Genomic DNA, 21,310 nt, shown 5'->3' on the forward strand with positions numbered 1-21,310 from the left:
TAGATTTAAGGTCTTACTCAGCCTTCATTTCCTCCGTCACTCCTCCAATCATCAGGTGGGTGTCCAGGTTGAGGCCATCTGTGCCACGTGGACTCTCGCCCTCGATGTGCTCTTCGTTGTCCACGCTCAGCATGGCGTTGCGCCGGTTGCGAGTCACCACCAGCTGATGCCAGCGGCCCTGAGTGATCTCCACTTTGCTGACCAGCGTGCCTGTGCCTGACCCTGTGTTGAACCTGAGGAGAGGAGACACAGAGGATTTTAGACTCTCTGGTTGTATACCAGCGTCACACTTCTTTAAAGATTACAGGACTTGGGGAAGAAGTTATTTTCCACAGATATTTCTTTACACAGCACCTAATGAGTAAAAAAAAAATCAGCTCACATTGCTCAACAAGACAAAGATGGATGAAAGAAAGACGGTACAGGAGTTCCCATCTGGAGTTCCAAACTATGCGCCTGAAACACGGCAGTAACTCTCTTAAAAAATGTCTCTCACACCCTCTTTTTAATTAAACCTTGTAATGAGTTTTTGTTGTGAAAAAGGCCACATCGTCACAGAAAAGAGCTGGTGTGCATGTGCACCCACACATATGGTAGCATTAGCACAACCGGTGAGCAATTATCAGCTACAAATAATTAGTTCTTCTCCCCACGTCGTGGATTTGCAGAGCTGTGGGTGGTAATCTCACAGCTGTATTTCTGGAAGAGAGGCAGAGCCCCATCTGAAAGCCAAAGTGACTAATGATCTCCTCCAGTTTGCTATTGATTTCTTTATGAATAGAGAAATTTAACCTGACTAGATCTCGAGGAACTGGAGAGGTTTCGAGGGGTTAAGATGAAACCCCAAAGATAAGGATTGCCGATGACGAAATAATAAAGTTCAGAACATAAATAAAGACGTTGTGCAGACTCTCTAAGCAGTTGATTCTCGTCTATCCTGAAGATTCTACCTCTCTTCTGAATGATTTATTATTAATACAATCCCACTGTGGGAGAAGAGAGGAATACTGAGTGTTTCTTCAAGTTTCTCTCATGAAAATAGTCCAGTTTAAACCCATCAGATGAAACTTTTATTTTAAGTAAGCCATCCAAATCAGGAGGAGATACTAGCCTTAATAAAACAAGCCATTTAAGACTGTGCCTTCATTGGAGAGAGAGACAGTGACAGAAATCAGGGCGAGAGAGAGAGAGTGGGGAATGACATGCTGGAAAGGAGCCTCAGGTCGGATTCGAACCCTCGCCCCGTTAAGATATTTTTTGAGCAATTTTAGCTTGGACAGCTGAAGAGAGACGTAAAATGTTTGGAGGGAAAAAAACCAATATGGCCTTTAAATAGTCCTACTCCCTGACTTACAACACTGCCTATGATAGCCTAATGTAACTATAACTGTTCTGACTGAAGGTTTATAGTGATGTCATAGGCCCAAAATGAACTCTGTGTTTATATGTGTATAAATATTCCTCTTTCCTGATTGCATAGTTTGTAAGTATTGAATATTCATTAGGAGCCCTGATTAGACATATCAACAGAATCATGCATATCTGTGCATATATGTTACCAAAAACTGCATCTGATGTCTAAATATAGACATGGACGTGCTGCACACATTTCTGTCCATATGTTCATCGGCCATCTGCAGACGTGATCATGTGAACAGCTTATTTACAAGTTTGAACATATTTCTGAAATCCCGTCTTCATAGCCGTAACCTGCGAGTCTGTCAACCAGCTTCTGTGTCTTTATTTCTCTTCTGGCCGTGGTGTTTGCAACATGTTTTCCTTGCAGTAATCATTTGCCTCATTATCTTTTGGCGCTCTCTATTTGTTTTATTCTTATCTACATCCTCTCGCGGCGGCTGCTGCTGCTGCTGTGATGACCATGTTTCCCCGGGGGGATCTTCTGAGTGTCATCAAATGTAATCAAGCAAAAGCAGCAGAATGAACAGCAGAAAAGGCCGCTGCATTTTCTTAAATGTGACCACAACTCACTTGAGCTCTACTTTGCCGTTGACCAGAGCAAGAGAGATGAAGTCCTTCTTTCCTTCCTGGCCGTTGTAGAGCAGAATGGCGGTCATCTCGGAGGCTCTGAACTCCATGGCGATGCGGACCGTGTGATAGGCGGTCATTGTTTGGAACGCCAGGTACGACTGGCCTCCGAATGATGGGATGAAGTAATGGATCACTGTGGAGGAATAAAGAACAACAAGCCAATCCTGGCATTACTACATGAGCTGCTTTGTAATAGCACAACGGGCGTTTAATGTGGATAATTAAGTGTGAGCGGAGGTGGTGTGTCACCGGAGAAAATTAGACTTTCTGTCCATTTATTTCAGGAATGAAGTTCTTCTGATGGAGTTATCAAAATGAGAGGATCCAGAAGAAAAAAAAACCTCCTCATGTCATACACATTCATGCACTCTTGCTCACGATATGCACACATGTGGAGAACCTTTGTTTTTCATCCACTCAACAATTATGATTATTATCATCCATTTTCTCCCCCGGGCTCCCTTTCTTTCCGTCCATCTGTCTTTCCGTCCCGTCTCTCTCAGGAGAATGGCAGCTGATGAGCTGCCTCTTTTCTAATGACTTGATTGATCTGGGGGAGGCTGGTGAGTATTCTGTGTGTGTGTGTGTGTGTGTGTGTGTGTGTGACTGCATTTAGCCACTCTAACTGAAAGATACACACTGATTCTCACCAGCTAATCCCCATCAAAGCAATTACTGTCAATTATCTTAAGATGCAGCTGCGTGAGGTCGATTCTCATCCCCCAAAATCCCAAAGTAGGCTAAGAGGAAGGAAACAAAAGAGTTGAGCGTCTCAGGAACTTCTTCTTGATTTATGATTTTCTCTGCGGAGCTGATTGGACTCTGTGTTGCCTTTGGTGAACGTCTCAGCAGTCGCTCACGTCTGAGGTGTTGAAACTGTCTGAGTCATAGATAAGTTTGAAGCTACAAAGGATACATCGTGCATCTGACTTCATCACAGCTCAATGCTTTGTTCTCAAGTTGGAAAAGAATATCGTATGAAACAGACTCTTTGTTCTGAGCGCTGAATTCTGCAGAGCTCCGGGGTGATCTGATGTGAGGACAGCCTTATGTACACATGCAAACACAAGCAAGACACATTGTGATGCAATCTCTCCGGACACATTGGGAGAGGGTCTGGGACCCTTTATTACAACATTCCTTCAGTACTGTTGATGTCAGTGTGTGCTGAGCCTCATTAAAGGACTGCCTCGTCAACCAGGGGAAGAGTCACACTGAGACCCTGATTTTCAAACATATCTGATTTATTACTTCTCCACTGTGTCTCGTGAACATTGTTCATTTTTCCCCATGTTATTCCAAACATGTGCATACATGCTTTATCCATTTATGTGCAGACAGGCACAGCACAGAAACATCCCTGTATAGACTCAGTTAGGAGTCATAGCATTTTAAAAATTCACATGTAATCATCCCATACTGATGAGGGAAATGGGCAAGAAGGCATCTGGACACGGCGTGGCCAACAAGTTCTTCATTTGAGATCATAATAATGCAGGATGTGGACACCAGCATGTAGAATAAAGACCCTTTTGTCTGTCTGTTAACACAACATACACGTGTTGCTGCTTTTGCTTAATTCATAAATAAATAAACACCCAATGTTCATTTATTTTCATTCTGTTTTAAATCTATTTTGTAAAAAATGATGAAATGGCTCACTCTGGAGGTTGTCTAACCAATGTAATAATTTTTTAATTTGATATGATTCCAAATGAAGTTAAAAAAAAAAAAAGTAGTCATCAATTCTGTCCAAATTCAGAAGCTCCCTCTCTGTTGCTAATCCACCAAAACCTCTCTCTCTCTCTCTCTGCTGAAAGTCATTTTTTTTCCTATTGCCTAATGGATGTTAATGAGATGTTATGTTCACATTTACAGCAGGGAACTAAGACTCAGTCACAATCGGTCATTCAGGACACACCTGGTGACCCATTCTATCCTGCAAGGTGTGAACAGCTGTGATAAGAGCTGTCCATTTGTGATCAGATGGACACATGTTAGTCTTATGATGTAAACAGACTCTTAAAGGCCCCAATACAGCCAGGACTTTGACCCTAGAAGAAAGCATTCATACATTATAATCCAGCGTAAACCAAACACCTCAATTTACCGTGTAACTTGGCAGCCTCTTTTGATTATTATAATGGTGTGTTGTTCTCCTTCATAAATATGAAAGCACTTGAGGCACTGTGGGTAGAAGTGATTACAGAGCACCACAAAGGTATGATTGGCACAGTGGAATCCTCAAACCCTCGTAGCTGCTGTAAAATCGCTGTTAACGGCAGCCTTTGGTGGCTACTTTGATATCGCTAATTGCGATAGCACCAATAATTATAGGGAGAGTCAGTTCCGGCTCATTTTCTAATATGAGTTTGAAATAAGCTCCGACTTTGAAACTTTTTAGATTGGGTTGAAGAAATGGATTCTATTCTGTAAAGACATAAAGCCAACTCACCCTTTTCACACACAGCGCCTCCTCGCCCTGCAGGACACTTGCAGCTGAAGTCGTTGCCTTCGTCCTCGCAGGTCCCCCCGTGGAGGCAGGGGTGGGAGCTGCATGGCTTCTGGGGCTTGTGGTGGGTCCTGCCCCTGATGTGGGAGATGGTGGTGGGTGGATGCGGCGTGGTCATGGTGACGGCTTCCGTCTTCGCGGCTGTGGTTCGCTGCGTTGTGACCGGCGCCGAGGTCGTGGTGGTGCGTCTGCTGCTGTGGGGGCGGCGGGTGAAGTAAGCGGTGGTCGGGGGAGGTTTGGTGGTGGTGGTGGTGGTTGGAGCTGCGGTGGTGGGAGCAGCTGTGGTGACTGATGCCGTGGTGGTGGTGGTAGTGGTGGTGAAGAAGGGGACGGAGGAGAGGCCTGAACACACATGGGGAGAGCAAGCCGTCAAACAGTCAGGCTGAAAAAATGTTTAGCTTTGAGAGAGATTTAAAGTTTTCAGGATCCACATGATGTCAATTTCCTGTATCTTGTTTTAATTAGAGAGGAGGTAATGATAAAAGAAGACAGTTATCTGTGTGAAAAAGTAATTACACAGAAATGGTATAAACCTGAGGCTCCAAACTGCAGTAAATCTTGGAGATTTTACACATGACTTTCTCTCTAAAATGTCTGTGTAGGTCATCCAGGTCATGGTCAATTTAAAGCTCGATCCAAAGACGACTGGACTTTGAGTGAAGAAGATCTTGAAGACGTTTCACCTCTTCTCCAAAAGGCTCGGTCAGTTCTAAACTAACTGGTGGATGGAGCTTCTTTCTACGACTTAAAGCAGCGATCCTTTGATTAGAAGTGGGAGAACTGAACCAACACTGTTACAGAGGAGGAAGACGCTGCCTTCACTTACTCTTTGGATGACAGAGAACCTTTGACTGCATACATACTATGTGAGGACCCCGAGGTGTTCTTTGTATATTTGTGTTGTTTTTTTGTCTCCATTTTATAATAAAATGTGAAATAAGAAAAGAGATGTTAAGTGTATTGAAGACCTGTAAAACCTTTTTTTTTGTTTTACTTACCTCATGAATATCTTAAATCCCTTTTTTGTTTTATTAATCCCCACACTCTTACTTTAAGTCCACACTGCATTACCATAATTGGTGAAGCGAATATTCTCGTCCTCCGGCTTCTTCACGGCGATGCTGGTGTCTTTGGAGGCCTTCAGCTGTTTGCGCAGGGCTCCTTCGATGTCCTCCACTGTGTTCTTTGTATCTATAACAAACAAGAGGTACAAAAACAAAACTCAGGACGAGACCTATAAAGAGCACTCCAAAGCATGCACAGGGCCTGAGCGTCTGATGTTGTAGTACGGATATATCAGAACGCCCTGAGTATGACATGTGGAGGGGTCTCCACGGGGCACTTGTCCTCCGTCCGCTTGTCCGGCCTTTTTCCAGATGAATCGCTTTCATAACGTTCACCGCAGATGTTCGCCCTTACTGGCCATGGAGGAGCAGCCACTTAACAGCGTCCCTCCCCTCATATGAAGAGTATAAAGCCGCTATACGATGCCCATAAAAATATGAAAGGACAAAAGGAGTTTAAAGGCCCAGTCGTGGTATGAACTGCATAATTCTGAGACTTTTTCTAACCAATGGAAAAGGTGGAAATTCGTCATGACTGATAGTTTAAAGCATGCGAGTATTCTACAAGTGATGTTGAAACGAGGTTAACCTGGATTGAAAAAACACTCTGCAACTGCAGATGTCTTCCACCAAATGAAGACACGTGTTAATCAACTTGAGAGGAAAAGCAGCTTCCATTCGATTGGAAATGCTTTTGGGCAGTCTTCTATTTTCCTCTTTATAACAAGTTGTATATTTTACCTGTTAAACACAAGCCAACAATCACACCTGCCCACTCCTGTAGGGAACTTCTCCTGCCTCTTATGAATCATAAAAACATTTTTTATGATGGTGTTTGTTTTTGAAAACATTGGGCCAAATTGTTGCAAGCGAGAGATTAAGTTGGCATTGAGAAGAAAATTAAAGAAAAAACATAATGAGGAGCAGCATTTAGTGCTTCAACATATAATGAGGCAAATAAAAAATAAGTAGAAAGCACTCAGAGAGAGCACCGCTCTGCCAAGGATGCACATTTCACTACGTTTGTTCTATTATAAATAGAAATCTTTGGAAGTTTTTACCTTCATTTAAATCAAAATAGCATTTAACCAAAAGATGCTTGAAGCAGGTAATTTTGGCACAAGGACGACGTGTGGCAAAAGTCACGATTACACATTCAATTTGCAGAATTATTCATAATGGTTACGTTCAGATATTATCATGTAACTGTTGCAAAACTATTTAAGTTTGAGTTAGGTTAACTGGTGACTCTAAATTGTCCGTAGGTGTGAATGTGAGTGTGGCTGGTTGTCTGTCTCTATATGTCAGCCCTGTGATTGGCTGGTGAACAGTCCAGGGTGTAACCCCGCCTCTCACCCAGTGACAGCTGAGATCTGCTCCAGCTCCCCGCGACCCTCGAACGGGTAAAGAGTTATGGATAATGGACGGATGGACATGTGAATGTATAAATTGTGAAGCAGATAATTAACATTTATAGAAACCTTACTAGAACAGAAGGGCTGGACCAAGGACTTTAGAAAAACTATTTTTCCTCTCCTCCTTAAAGTCCGAGAGTTACTATTTAAAATGTAAAGTGCTTAGAAAATGCTGATAGGGCGGCTTCTTCTGCATGAAAACTAATTAGGTCTTAGAAATCCCAATTTCATTTTTAAGTCTAGCAAGTCGTTTTTGAGATTTCTTATGTGTGAAAAGACAAAGAGGAACACACCGTGACTGATTCAGACCTCATATTTAAATCACTTCTTATTCTTTTTTCCCCATATCTTCAGATTTCTCACCTGGTTTGAAGTGGGCCTCCACAAAGGCGAGGATGGAATTGCTGGGTGCCAGGTTGCGTACACGAACGCTCATGAAGTCTTTGCGCACCTCCGACTTCCTGAACAACTCATTGAGCTGACAAAGAGAGAGCGAGAGAAAGAGAGAGAGAGAAAGTGGGGAGAAGAGAACAGACGGAGAGAGGAGATGATAAATGAGGCTGGTAATGAGCTCCATGCTATCATAACACAGAGTCCAATTCCTGAAGACCGTACTGTATCTGTAAGGAAGAAAGACCGCTTCTCAAATTGGGCTGCAGAGAAAGAAAACCTATCCAGAGAGGGCGCACAAATTGACATTTAGCTGCAGCCGTGGCATTAATTATAGGGACAAGTTTGCAGTCGTAGCTAAGATAAATGCCGTGCGATACCCTGACATGTGCTCCTGATCACTGTGGACAAGTTGTAACTGCCAGAAGAGCTCCCTAAGGAGGTGTGACTTAAATACTTCTCATGCTAACAGTGATATAACAGCAGTGAGACTTAAGCTGCCTTTAGCCAAATATACGCCTTAATATTTCTTTTTTTAAATGAGGCCATTTTATGGGGGGGGTTGCAAGAAACTCAACTTACAGATACTACAGCACGTGTTTCTGCATAATTCTGTTCCTGTCAGCAAGATTCAGGAAATAGCAAGACACAAAATCCACACTTCAGCTGCTATTTAAAATCAGAAGAGCCACAGGGCCTGATAACCCACTTTACTAGAGCGTCGTCTGAGTGGCTTCTTCCATTGTTTCTACTCAGCACTCCTCCACACTCCACACTCCCCATGTGCATCTCACCAAAGCCAATCATTGTACACTAAATGTCCATGCCTTCCTACGTGTTTAACCCCAAAAAACTCACTGGACATGATGGCATTTTCAGACACAAACGCTTCTGATTAGGTCCTGAATCCAGATCATTTCTATGCTCAGCCCAGCTTATTTTCTCGATGTACAAAGTGCCTTGTTATTTATGGGCTGAGGAGTAAAAGGTCAAAAAGAAAATCCTGCACACCGGGCTTATGAAGGTGGATCAACTCTCCTGTGGACATGCTGTCCTATAAAGCTCCTGATGCCTTCCCTTCTTCTCTTTCTTATTCATCAGCTAATTGTATCAGGTTGCTGCGTGGCTAAAGAAATGTCCCGCGGCTGTATCCTCGGTGTGTGAATACTTTATATCTATGTAGCCTACATGCTGTTTGTGTTGGAAGATGAAGAGAGGGGGGCTTCTGTCAAGTGGTGCACCAAACTTCAGAGACACACAGGCTAAGAGTGTTAACGAGACTCACACACACACACACACACACACACACACACACACACACACACACACACACACACACACACACACACACACACACACACACACACACACACACACACACACACACACACACACACACACACACACACACAGAAATTGCTGTGAGGTAGTAGATTAGGTCCCAGTGGGGGTTTGTGACACTGATTCAACAGCTGGTAGATGTGTACTGTGTATACCAGCACACACACACACACACACACGTATACACACATGCCACCGTTTCATTAGAGGAGAGAGTCCCTGGCTTGACAACAGAGGCGTCTGTTCAAAGGTCTGAGCTCCTGAGTGGAGACATGTCACCTGTCCAACAGGCCAAGCTGTGATTACTGCACACGCTCCGTGACCGCCTGGGCAACAACCTCTGCATCATAACATCCCGAATAAAGACTTGATTCTGTTTTAAATATCTGCAAAATCTTAATGAATCTCACATGAAATGCAGCTCTGAGGTTCTGTGTTTGAGAAACAAATGAGCCTTTGCACAACTCTTCAAAGAGTGGTTTGTTTTTGTTACTGCTGTTAGTTTTCTTTTTAAACTTGAAGATAACTTTGCACTAAAGTTTGAAATTTGCACGCAACACCACATTCTGTATTCGTTCCTAAATAAGGAAGGGATAAGACCTGCTGGGTTGTCATTGATCATGTAGTTACTGTATGGATGATGTGAAGGTTTTAAAATTCTAATACTGGACAACTTAAAGGGCTTTATCCTGTCCATACTAACGACACTTTAAGTCATGTTTTTATGCATTTTGCCATCAAAATCTAAAGTTTTATCACAATCCATAACTTCCTGATCACACTTGGGGGTTAAACAAATTCCTGAAACTGCTTTTCTTTTTCACTAAAGATTTATTTTGGGGCTTTTTTATTTGATAGGACAGTGGATAGAGGAGGAAACTGGGCAGAGATGTGGGAAAGGAGCCACTGGTCAGACTTGAACCCGGGCAGCCTGATTGGAGGTTTATAGCTCTGTACATGGGGTGCAACTGAACCACTAGGCCATCTGTGCCCCCAAATTGTCATTTTTAATCACACGAGGATTGCATGGAAATGTCTGTAGCTCTCAAGTAAGCAGTAAACATCTTAGAAACGACCTGGGACCATGAGCGCATTCATCTCCAACTGTTAACTGTGTACAGTTTTACAGGAATGGCTCAGGAGATGTCGATGGTCAGGAAATAATAGACACCCTGCAGCCAATGAGAAAACAGTATCCATCAAGACCATGATGTAATCAGCAGTATAACATCATGCTGTAGTATGCCAGTATCCATCTCTTATTAAAATCAAATATCACCAGGTCACATCATCTCCCTCACATATCATGTATGTTCTTCCCTGACCGACATCAGAGAAAACATTTTTTTTTATCAGTCTTATTTTTCCATCAGTTGTGCAGCCCAGCGTGGAAGAATATTACTCGGCAGCTTCAGGGGATGGTAAAAGCTGCAATGAAGCCTCGCTGAGCCTGCCTGAAGGAGCTCAAAGAATTAGATTAGTCGGGCTCTCGCTGAAGAGTTTTAGTGTCTCGTGATGCTTTGAATCTTGTTTTCAAAAGCTTTTCCACTACTGACATGAAGATTCGAGGGAGAAGTCGAAATTCAAACTGAGACTAGGCAATATTTGTCGAATGGTTTCCACAAGTGGCATCTGTCACTTTTTAAGAGTTTTGTAGCAGCAGTATGAGCTGGAACTCAACATATGAAGGGTTTTTACATATAACAAACAACTACATATTGTTATTTAAAACTACAGCTGCCAACTTTACACAGAGCAACATCTGAATTCCTTTAGATTCATGATCTTGACGCCTAAAGCTCGGTGTGAACGCCACCAGGGCACCGAATCTGAAACCTTTATTTGGAGTGTTTGTGACTGAAAACAGCTTCCTGATGCAGCAGGAGATGGTGCTCTGTCCACTGTCCTGTCTCTAAAATAAAATAAATAATCAAAACCTGACAATTAATGTAGTCATTTATTCAGGACCGCATCCTGTCATTGCTTTCATTAAAAATTTATTTTATGATTAATCAATCAATCAATCGTTAAGTATTTTAAAAAGTGATGGAAAAGTTCATCACAAGTGATTTCTTCAAAGTCTTTCTTTTCCCTAACTAACAAAGAATCTTTAATTTATTATCAAATCTTTCCTTTCAAGAAGCTGGAACAAGCAAACACTCAAATATTTAGCTTGAACAATAAATCAGAAATAATAATCTATTATTATTAAGAGAGAGCTGGAAATGAATCTTCCATCTATACCTCATTGATAAACCAACTAAAAGTTTCTGCTCTTCGTTTGATCCCCAGGTAATTCATGAGATTTGTTTCGTGCAGCTTTAATGACATCATCATTCAAAGACCTCGACTGAAAAGGAGAAATTAGGTCGGTGCGTTTAGCCTGTATGAAAAGATCTCTGACCTGATAGAGTTAAAAAAAAGAACGAGAAGCAAAGAGACATAAAGTTTGAAATAACAAAATATAAATTAAACTGTTCGTTTGCATCAACTCAGATTCATTCCTGAGCACATCGGACACATTTAAGATGTAACTGCAGAATTAGGAAAGTGGTTTTTATTATTGCTTTGGTTTAACTTTTCACTTCTATGAAGATTCTGATATTCCATCTGTAGTTAGGCTCAGAGTTTAATGTTAATGTCTAAATGTAAACAAAATAAATTAAAAAGTGAATATCTGCAGATTTGGCAAAATTAATCTCACACTTGAACTTTATTCTAAAGACTGCTATTTCAGCGACTTACAGCGCTCTCGATGCTGCGGGCTGTCTCTCCAAACAGCTCCGACTTGGGGTCCTCCATCTCTGGCGTGTAGAAAATCTCCTGTCCCTCCACCTGGTCTAGGTGCAGGATGCCGCTGAACCTCATGGTAGCTGCCGAGAGATCAAAACAAGATGTTACACTGAAACAACACGGCTTCAAACTCTTCTCCTATCACTCCGATCCTGCTGCCTTCACATACAGTGCTCGTTTTGGGGTGGTGCCAGTGTCTCGGGTTAGTGATGGATTGTGTGTTTGTGTGTGTTTGACAGGGGGAGGTTAGTGAGTTCGCTGCTGATTGTGTATGGGTTTAAAAAGGGCGCAGGAGTTTGGCCGTTAGAGGAGGGCGTAGTGGAGGAGGTGGTGGTGTGAAAGAGGTGGACTGTGAGGTATGAGAGAAGAAAGAGAGGGACATACAGGGAGGGATAGGAAGGTGGAAAAATGGGCCAATTTTACCAGACTCGTCCCCAAAGCTGGCCGAGGCATGGTGGGCTGGGTAGAAAGACAACAAGTTAGACACACACACACACACACACAAAGGAGAAACGACACACACATTAAAGAGGAAATATCCCACAGGCACTTCTCAAAAAAGTGCCTTCTTCAGCAAAGAGAAAGCCTCCCTGTGCGACCTTGGGGGTTATGTTGTCCGACATTTATCAACTCTTGATACGGTTTCTCCAGGAGAGGGGAGAGCTTGAAATAAAGCTGAAAGTGGAGTGTGTGTGTGTGTGTGTGTGTGTGTGTGTGTGTGTGTGTGTGTGTGTGTGTGTGTGTGTGTGTGTGTGTGTGTGTGTGTGTGTGTGTGTGTTGTGTGAGGTGAAGAACAGAGGAGCATGTGAGGCGCTGATGCCAGACTTCCGCGCCGCTCGTAATCAGCAGAACAAATTGCCCAAATCAATCATGGCTGCCCCTGCCTGAGCAACGGCAGGGAGAACGGGGAGAGCACTTGTATGATTATCGTGAAAGATAGCCGTAATTGTCTCTTTAATGCCGCCAGACCGGTGACTGACACAGCCTGCTTAAAATTGCATGAAAAAGGACAGAAGCCAGTGCCGTCACGCTCACGTTTCCTCCGTCTCCCCCCCTCTTTCGTCTTTACAGTGCTTTCATGGGGAAGCGCACATCGATTCAGTATGACGGTGGCCCATAAAATAGAAGCAAATGGGTGAGGTTTGGCCGATAAGACGAGCAGTGGGGGAATAAAGAAAGAGAGGGGGGGGAGGGGGGGGGATCTGACTTTTAATCTGCAAGAAGACAAACATCAGACAGAGTGATTTTCCAGCCCAGTGCTGTGACGGACATAAAACGAGAGAAGAAAGGAAAAGAGCGATAAAAGGAGGGTCGGAGCTATTTGACTATCTGATTCTAGTGAACTGTAAAATGTAATGGATTTGTCCGCCGCACATCGGCATATGGAAGAGTTTACAGTAGTTGGAGCTTAGCGTGCCATTAAGTTTCATATGAGAACTGCTGGTGATTATCTTTGATGTGTCGTGAATGGTACTTCCCTCGTTTAAGTGTAACATATGGAGCGGCCTGCAGTGACTTTTTAACAACATGTCTGGCCAAGGAGGATACATTGATGCCCTTTGGTTCTCTGAGGAGAATATGAGAGCCTGGTTATGAGATGTTTTAGACTCATATCAATTTGGATTTAGTGGGGAGCAGAGGAATGTAAAAATATCTCTTGTTTTCTGAACTGTGGGTTTGAAAAAGGAGAAATATGAAGACATGACTTTGGGCTCTGGGTAAATGTGATTGCTGTTTCACATTTGTTGGATATGAATAGATTCATTAATAATCAATGAATCATCTTCAGTGTAAAAATAAACTGTAGATTAAAGGAAGAATGTGTGAAATTTTGATCCAGTAGATGTCGCCCTTGAGCACCAGCATGAAACCAAAACAAAGCTGTTTGGTGTCACCTCCTCCATACTGAAGCCTCCGCTCTCCTCCAGCAGCACACCTCCAACCTCCCCCTCTCTACTCGTTCGAATGAAGAAGTTTTTAAATGTAACGCACCAAAATTAAGCACCATTAAGCGCAAGTGGAAGACAAAATTGTCCTTGTCTTGAGCTGCATTTCCCTGTGGCCTTCATTGTTGTTTTAGCATGCTAATGTTAGCACTCTGAAGTTAGCTCGTAGCTTCACATCGTTTATAAATTGACACGGAATGACCGAGGTCTTAACGTCTTGATGTGACATTCAAATAATCAGCGAGTATGTTCTTCTCTCTAGTCCTTGACTGAAACAGCTTTTATACACAAGGGGAGGAGCCGGCCGTCTCGTCCATGTAAACATGATGTAAACACATCTCTGACAACAACACAGCCAGCGGGACTCAAGCTTCTCACTCATTGTAGACAGTCATGACTCAGAGATATTTATAGACTTGATTTCTGATATATTTATGTGCCAAATGTTGAACATAATAATAATAATCAAATAATGATTGAGTAATGATGAAGTTTCTGTAAAATATCTATCATATCTTATTAAAAAGTGAAGGCCAATAAAAGCTGAACAACATGTTGGATCAGCTTTAGAGAAAACTTTAACACTTGTGCACATAAAGCTGAAACTGTAACCACAGTTTGTATGAAATATATTTACATTATATTTCAGTGAACTGACCCTTTTATACATTCCTCACTGAGGTCGGACATCTGTTGTGGAGCTTTACAGCAGCGTACAGAAGAAGGTTTCATAGATGGAGATTCTGAAAACGTGGACTCGCTCAACCTTGAGCCGCTTCACAATTTGACGTCTCCATCAAATGTGAAGATTGAAAAACAGCGAACAATTTGTCCTTTTTATTGCGAGACGGCCGGCTCTGCGTCAATAAATTGAACAGTAAAATGAAAAGGATGGATATTCCAGCATAAGTGACATGTCATTTTCATTTCTAATGAGCGGAGGATCGGCGGACCCCTCCTCAGGAGAAAAGGATCCGGCTTATTGATCTGCCTATTGCGCTGCCTGCTTTTATCGGTAACACTTGAGCTGAATGAAGTATTGATCGTGCTGTGTGCTGTCATTGTTGGAAGGGATAAATATTTACAGGCTATGGAGGATTTGAACGTTTGTCTTATGGATGAAACCTGTTACAGGTGTTTGTACAGAACGTGCGTCTATTGACATTTAGATTTTGGGCCAAAGGTCATCAAACCCAGCATCAACAGACACAGTGCTCCCTGTTCCCTCCCTGAAATAAACGGTAGAAAGCTGACAGAGACCAAGGGTGGCCTCGTATCTTCAGATAATGTTGTGGATTGAGCGCCTGTGAACTCTGCTGGCTTATTAGAAGGCTTTGGGACCTTCAACCCAGCAGAAATGCAACTCCGCGCACTAATTTGTGGCTTCAGCTCTTTCAAGTCCTGACCTGGAGCTCCCATGGGAGCCCGAGAGAATCTCCCCTTTCACAATCAGTCAGACTAAAACCGCCGGGACAAACAGAGAGCAGATTTCAACTGAGGGATGAAGGGAGAGAGAGAGAGAGAGAGGGAGGCAAAGGGGAGAAAGAAGCCCTTTATCTTTATGAACTGAGTCTGGCAGAAGGCACTGATTGGTACAACGCAGCTCGTCTGCCTCTGTTCGTCTCTCGACTCTCTCCCTCTGTTCAACTCCGGAGAGAAATGAACTGATGCAAGACTGGATACAGATTGACTGGGAGAGAAAGGGGAGAGGTATAGCTCTAGAGGGAGATAGCGAACAGTGGCAGTGACTGATAAAGAGAAGAATATGTTTGCAAGGTTTGTAAATATAAAGAGAGAAGGGAGATTAAAAGAAAGGAAAGTAATTTAGGGAAAGAAACAAGAAGAGGGAATAGATGCGCTGAGGGTTATTTATAAACCAGCGCACAGGGGGCCCTACATTTTCATACTGACTGCTTCTCCAACCAACTCTATTTAAAAACCCTGCAAAAGAAAATGATTAAATCACAGTGGACATCAGACAGGAAAGGACTCATATCAGGGTCAGACTGTCCAGATGTGTTCCATTTATAAGCATGCATCACTGAGGTCAGAGTTTAGGTTTCACTCTTTCTGATTTTTTTTTTATTTTTATTTTTTACTTCCTGCCACCTGCCAATAAAATCATTTACAGAAGAGGGTTGTGATTCATGCACGCACCGCTGTCGGAAAAAATACCACCTGCTCATGTGGTTGTTTAAGACAGATGGCACAATATCACTATTCCCGGTGTTCACATTAAACGAGAAAAAATAGCTTGTTGATTCTCAATGCATCAACAAATTATGGTAATAAATTGGGAGCGGGAGATAAAGAGACAAGCAATCTGTGCTGTGCCGCTGCATTCAAGACGAGTACGTATCCATAAAAAAAAAGGTTGATTATTATTCGCTGGTTACCTCTACTCTGAACACCGCAACATTCAGGACAACAGAGAGTAAAAGTTAGATTGAGGCTGTGGGGTGTTTTTCCATGAGTCAGAAAAATCTGGTTTAAAATCAAATTAATGTTTGTGAAAGGCTACACTGAAAGAAATGGATCCCTTCAAATGACTTTATGCGCAACAATTTATAGAATCAATTTGATCGTACCGGGTTAGAGAGTAGCCGAGATTCAATATGATGAGCTTAGCTCCCAATAAAAAAAAAACTTCAGCAGGTGGAAACAGCAGCGGGTTTGAAGGTGCCTAAATTAAAATACACAGATTGTGAACACACGACTGTTTGTGTGGATTTATAAAAAAAGAACGTTGTGTTGGTGAGACGCAATACTTTTTTTATTTTTGGCTTCTTGTGCCTTTCCTCAAGAGATAAGATAGTGGATAGAGTCGGAAATCAGGGAGAGAGAGAGAGAGAGAGAGAGAGAGAGAGAGAGAGAGAGAGTGGGGAACGACATGCAGGAAATGAGCCACAGGTTGGATTCCTCTTGGAGGACTAGCCTCCATACATGGGCCGTGTGCACTAACCACTGCACCACCAGCGCCCCGAGAAGTTATTCTTTATCTTTATACTTTGGACAGAGACCGACTGTGTTCATGCTAAGCTAATGCTAAACATCTCAAAACCTAATGTCGAGGCGCAAGAGTGTAATGATGTAAAATGTCAAAAGTTTTTTAATATTAGATGGAATGTTTTGTAGTTAAAACAAAGTACGACTTGTTTAAATTTGCTAAATTTGCAGCCAGTGAGCTGCTTTAGTAGATACTCATTTACTCTAAGTTATCTTAGAATATAGAAGGTAACTCCCCAAGAGTATATTTCACTAACACATTAAAGAAAAACCTTCAAGTTCAAGAAATGGCGTGTGAGAAGCAGATAACGGCGCAGCTAGCCGGCATGAGATTTCAGCTCTTTTCACATCTCTAAACATAAAGTACCAACTCGCAGGAGACGGAACAACACAGAGGAGGATGAACAGGTGTGGAGGTAATAAGAGGGCACAGAAAATGTTTCTTTGAAGGGGGCATTTGACTTACAGGGGCAGTTGGCGCCCTCTGGAGTGCTGGATGGCGTCTTTCCGTCGGGGCAGCAGCCGTACTCTGTGTTGTCACAAGATGACCGCTCCTCAGCCGTGGGTACAGTGGTGCTGGCCACTGTGGGACCTGAGGGTGATACACAGAGGCTTATAATTATTCATTAAGCTTAGGAAAATTCATAAATTTAATCCATCTTATCTCTAAGACCCAGAATGGAGCTGCTATTTTTCAAAAAGGCAGTGAAGACGAGGAGTACTGCAAAGAACAGAACCAACAAAATTATGATTTTCTTTTTTTTTTTTTGCTTCTGCAGCTGGTTGTGTGTTTTCAGTCTGCTGACCTGTGATTGGACACTGATAGAGGCATCAGTCAGGAGTGATTATATGGCATTTTTCATGGGAACAGAATCTACACCTGGAACTCATTTTTGCAGAGAACACATAATGGGCACTGTTGCCAGTCATGTCACTCACACACACACACACACACACACACACACACCGCACTTTAAATGATGAGGGGGATGTGATAACTGCTCACTTCTGATTGGCTGACAGCTACCTTTGAGGTTCCCCGAGAGGAAGAAAATCATACAATCGTGTGTGTATTATGGGTACTGTATATCTGACCATCTTGGGACATAAAAGACATAAAAGAGGCCGGGCTTTTTCCCTCTGAAGGATGAGAGTGTGTTACAGCAGTGAGGCTCCGTCCCCTCTAATGACGGTGCAGGCGGAGGGGGGGGGGAGGTGTCTTGGTCGAAGCGGGGCAGTTTATGGCCGCACAGAGATTAGAAATAATCGTGGAGGCAAACAGCTAGCGGCTAAACAAGTCGTAAAGACGTCAGAGGCGAGGGACGTCCTGCTCAAGGACTCACGGTCAAAGGAGGCAAGAGGAGGGAGGAGGTGGAGGAGGAGGAGGGGGGGGGAGTAAAAGGGAGAAAGAGGCCCGGGTTTATAGGGCATCTGTTGGCGTGTGGTCTGTAGATTTACAGGTGCTAGGCTGAAGAGGAGAGTGCTGGTGGGGAAAAGAGGGCAGAACACAACAGCAAGGGGACGCTGTATGACTCCTGTGGGAGCAATGAGAGCTGTCAAATGAACACACACACACACACACACACACACACACACACACACACACACACACACACACACACACACACACACACACACACACACACACACACACACACACACAAAGAGCAACACACACACACACAAAGAGCAACATACACAGCCACAGATAAGACGAGATTTCAACAGAGTGTGGATACAAAAGGACGTACAAACACACACCTCTGACCTGCTAACATTTATATACTCAGAGAGATATGTGCACTTGGAATTGGACAAACTTAGTGACATAAGCAGAGGGAGATATTGGACTCACACACACAAACGCACACAAAACGATAAGCTTAAAACATAAAGCGCAACAACACCTCAAAGAGAAAGATTGGAGCCGATTTCAACGTCCATGTTGAAATCTTAACTGTACAATCTCTAATCTTCTCTACTTCACAGACTGATGTGAGTGCTTGTACTTTAGCAAACACACATAATGTAAAAAAAAAAAAGTCAGTCAAGCTTGGGTGCACATTATTCACACACATCTACACTCACACATACATACACACAGACAGGAGACAACAATGTCTCCTTGGCAGACATGCTCCTCGCGTCACCGAGCACTCTGGTCAGCCTCTGACAAGAGAATAAATCTGAGACTCTGGGAAAAGGGAGCAAGAGGAGCGGAGAGGAGGAGAAGGAGGGAGAGTTGAGGAAGAGCATATTGGGGGCTCGATGTTCCATCAATCCTATCCCGTTACTGCACGCTGTCAGGCGAGGTGGAAGGATGGATGAAAAACAAAAACAGAAAAATAATTTTCAAAAAAAAAAAGAAGCTCTGATTGAAAACTCTCAGTCATCCCTTGTTGTCCGAGCAGAGGACCAGAAAGCGCAGCCGGCTGTTACAGTCAGGAGGGCATGTCAAGAAAGATTTGAGACCAGTCATGTGACACAACAGCCTCCGCACACACACACACACCTCTCAGTCACATCAGCCTGTCAAGTCAGGCTCCAGAGATCCCCAGATGCGGGCCAACAGTTTCATCCGGCCGGCCCAGAGTGTATTTTACAGAGCCTGGGTTTGTTTTGCGAGCTGTTGAGAGCGAGCGCGCCGGTGGAATGAGAGAAAGAGTCAATGGGTGATACTGTATAGCAACAGTGAACCGTGCAAATACATTCCTTTCTGTCTGAAATGGAGATATACATCTTTTGCAAGTGGAAATGACACTCACAGCATCTGTTTGCAAAGATTTCTCTTCCTCGCCTGCCTGGCTCTGACATTTGTCTCCTCAGAAACAGATTTGCATACAAATACATAAACCTGCTAACGTTCAATTAACAGATGATGGCATGAATGTATTATGATGCCAGCTAAGACAGTACTATACGAGTATAGTACGAGTTTTACCGACACAAAGACTGCATATAAGAAGTGGATAAAGTCATTGTGACGTCACATTTTCCTTTAAACGCATTAAGTTTTGCACTTTGGCCGTCATCATATTGTTATTATTGTGAAACTATAAGATATATACATATTTAAAGCTGAGGGTTAATCAGCATGGACAGATCCCACTGGTAACAGGATGCTAATCAAAGGTGAAAGCTGAAAGCATACCGAGCTTTACTGTCATTGTTCCTCTTATCTGGATATTTAATCAGACGGAAATCATTTTATATAAGAGACGACATAAAAATAAATGATGAACATCTACACTTTCACGGTCAAAACTTAAGGTGTGGGGTTCTTTGTAATTCCTGGGTTCTTATGATGGTTGGGTAAATATGTATGTTATGTATTTTGTTGTTTGGGTTCTTATTGTGGTTGGTTTGTTTTCTGTTGTTCTGGTGATTTTGTGGTTTCTGTTCTTTTGTGTTTGGGTTCTTTTGATTGTTCTTTTCATGCTTTAGCTGTTTGTCAAAGCACTTTGTAAACCTATGTTTTTAAAGATGCTATATAAATTAAGTTATTACTATTAAGGTCTTACTTAGGTTATTTTCTGTATGACTTCTACACTAGTAATTTATTTTTTTGCTGGCAGTTGAGTCGCCCCCTGCTGGCCATCAGAAGGATTGCGAGTTTAACACCCTGAGGCATTCACTGTAATCCCAAAACCGTAATTTCATCTGACTCAAAGGGCTGCTAAAGTTAGATGGTGTTATACTTATGTGTTAATTAACTTATGGTGTTAAATATTATGTTTGAAAGCCAATTAGCCATCACGGACCGTCTCCTATCTAACAATGTTACCTAGAAGGTGGTTAAAGGCTAAGTTAACATTAGCCTAACAGTAGTGGTTATCAAATTTGTGTTTTCAACTTGAAATAGGATCATTCTGTATATCCCTCAGAGTTTTCACTCCTCAGTGTGTTTTAAATTACTGATCAATAAAGAGAGGATGAAATCAGAATGATAATTTTCTTTTTCTTATTTTGTGACTAGCAACATGAAACACAGAGAAGAGCAGAGCCTCTGTTTGAATATGGTGAACTAGCTCCTTTGACATCCACTTATTTTAGCCAGTCTTTGGTCATCCGAGTCTGGAAATATGACACCCTCCTACTCACACCTTAAAGCATTATGGGTAATGTAGTGAAAGAGCAGGGAATTACCGACAGGCTCCTCTGCCCCACTGGCCTCCGTTGGGACCCCGCTACCTGCTTCCTCTTCTGGCTCCTCCTCTTCCTCAGTCTGGTCATCCCCGCTCGGCTCTCCGCTGCCTGAGCCCTCAAAGGAGCTGGCGGCATTGATGGGAGAAGGGGTGCTGCGATGAGAGGAGGTGGTGGAGGTGGTGGTGGACTGCGGCGGCTGGATGTGGATGGGGTGGTTTGCTCGGGCACTGTTGTGGGTGAGGGTGGAAGGGGGGGTTCGGACTGGGGGCTGCTCTGTTGTCTCTGGCTCAGCCCTCCTCGGAGGCGGGATGGCCCACACCTGGTTGTGGTGGAAGGGGGCAGGGGTGGTGATGGTGGCGGCAGCGGTGGTGGCGGGGGGGTTGGGGGTGGGTCTGTCGGCTGGCTCTGAGATGATTTCTGGTGGAGGGAAGGGGAGGAAGCAAGGAATGGATGAATGACTGAGCAAAGATGAAAATGTTTGTAATGCTTCACTTTACTCCTAAACAACCCCAAAACATCTCAGCAAAGGAAATAAAAACATCATCCAATAAAGCATTACAAAACCACTCAATGATTATTCACATAACTTTATACCTCTACATTTACTAAATCACTATGTCCTTTTTAATCTCCTTCTCCCTGATGTTC

At 43.0% G+C, this 21,310-nt stretch overlaps 1 protein-coding gene across 11 annotated transcripts in view; it reads right to left on the reverse strand.

Moving 5' to 3' along the window:
- The window catches only part of agrn (agrin), a 285,753-nt gene that overhangs the window by 32,866 nt on the left and 231,577 nt on the right, over positions 1-21,310 (reverse strand). For 10 of the 11 annotated variants that reach the window (XM_065961336.1, XM_065961337.1, XM_065961338.1 and 7 more), the window contains 8 exons: positions 20,663-21,079; positions 16,983-17,108; positions 11,517-11,644; positions 7,404-7,518; positions 5,633-5,752; positions 4,505-4,903; positions 1,990-2,182; positions 18-233 (listed from right to left, as the gene is read on the reverse strand). In XM_065961336.1, coding sequence (XP_065817408.1) covers positions 18-233; positions 1,990-2,182; positions 4,505-4,903; positions 5,633-5,752; positions 7,404-7,518; positions 11,517-11,644; positions 16,983-17,108; positions 20,663-21,079 — 1,714 coding nt within the window. The remainder of the gene's footprint in view (positions 1-17; positions 234-1,989; positions 2,183-4,504; positions 4,904-5,632; positions 5,753-7,403; positions 7,519-11,516; positions 11,645-16,982; positions 17,109-20,662; positions 21,080-21,310) is intronic. The other variant, XM_065961343.1, reaches the window with a different exon arrangement.

The sequence above is a fragment of the Labrus bergylta genome, chromosome 12 (genome assembly GCF_963930695.1).
Source record: "Labrus bergylta chromosome 12, fLabBer1.1, whole genome shotgun sequence".
Taxonomy (NCBI): Eukaryota; Metazoa; Chordata; class Actinopteri; order Labriformes; family Labridae; genus Labrus; species Labrus bergylta.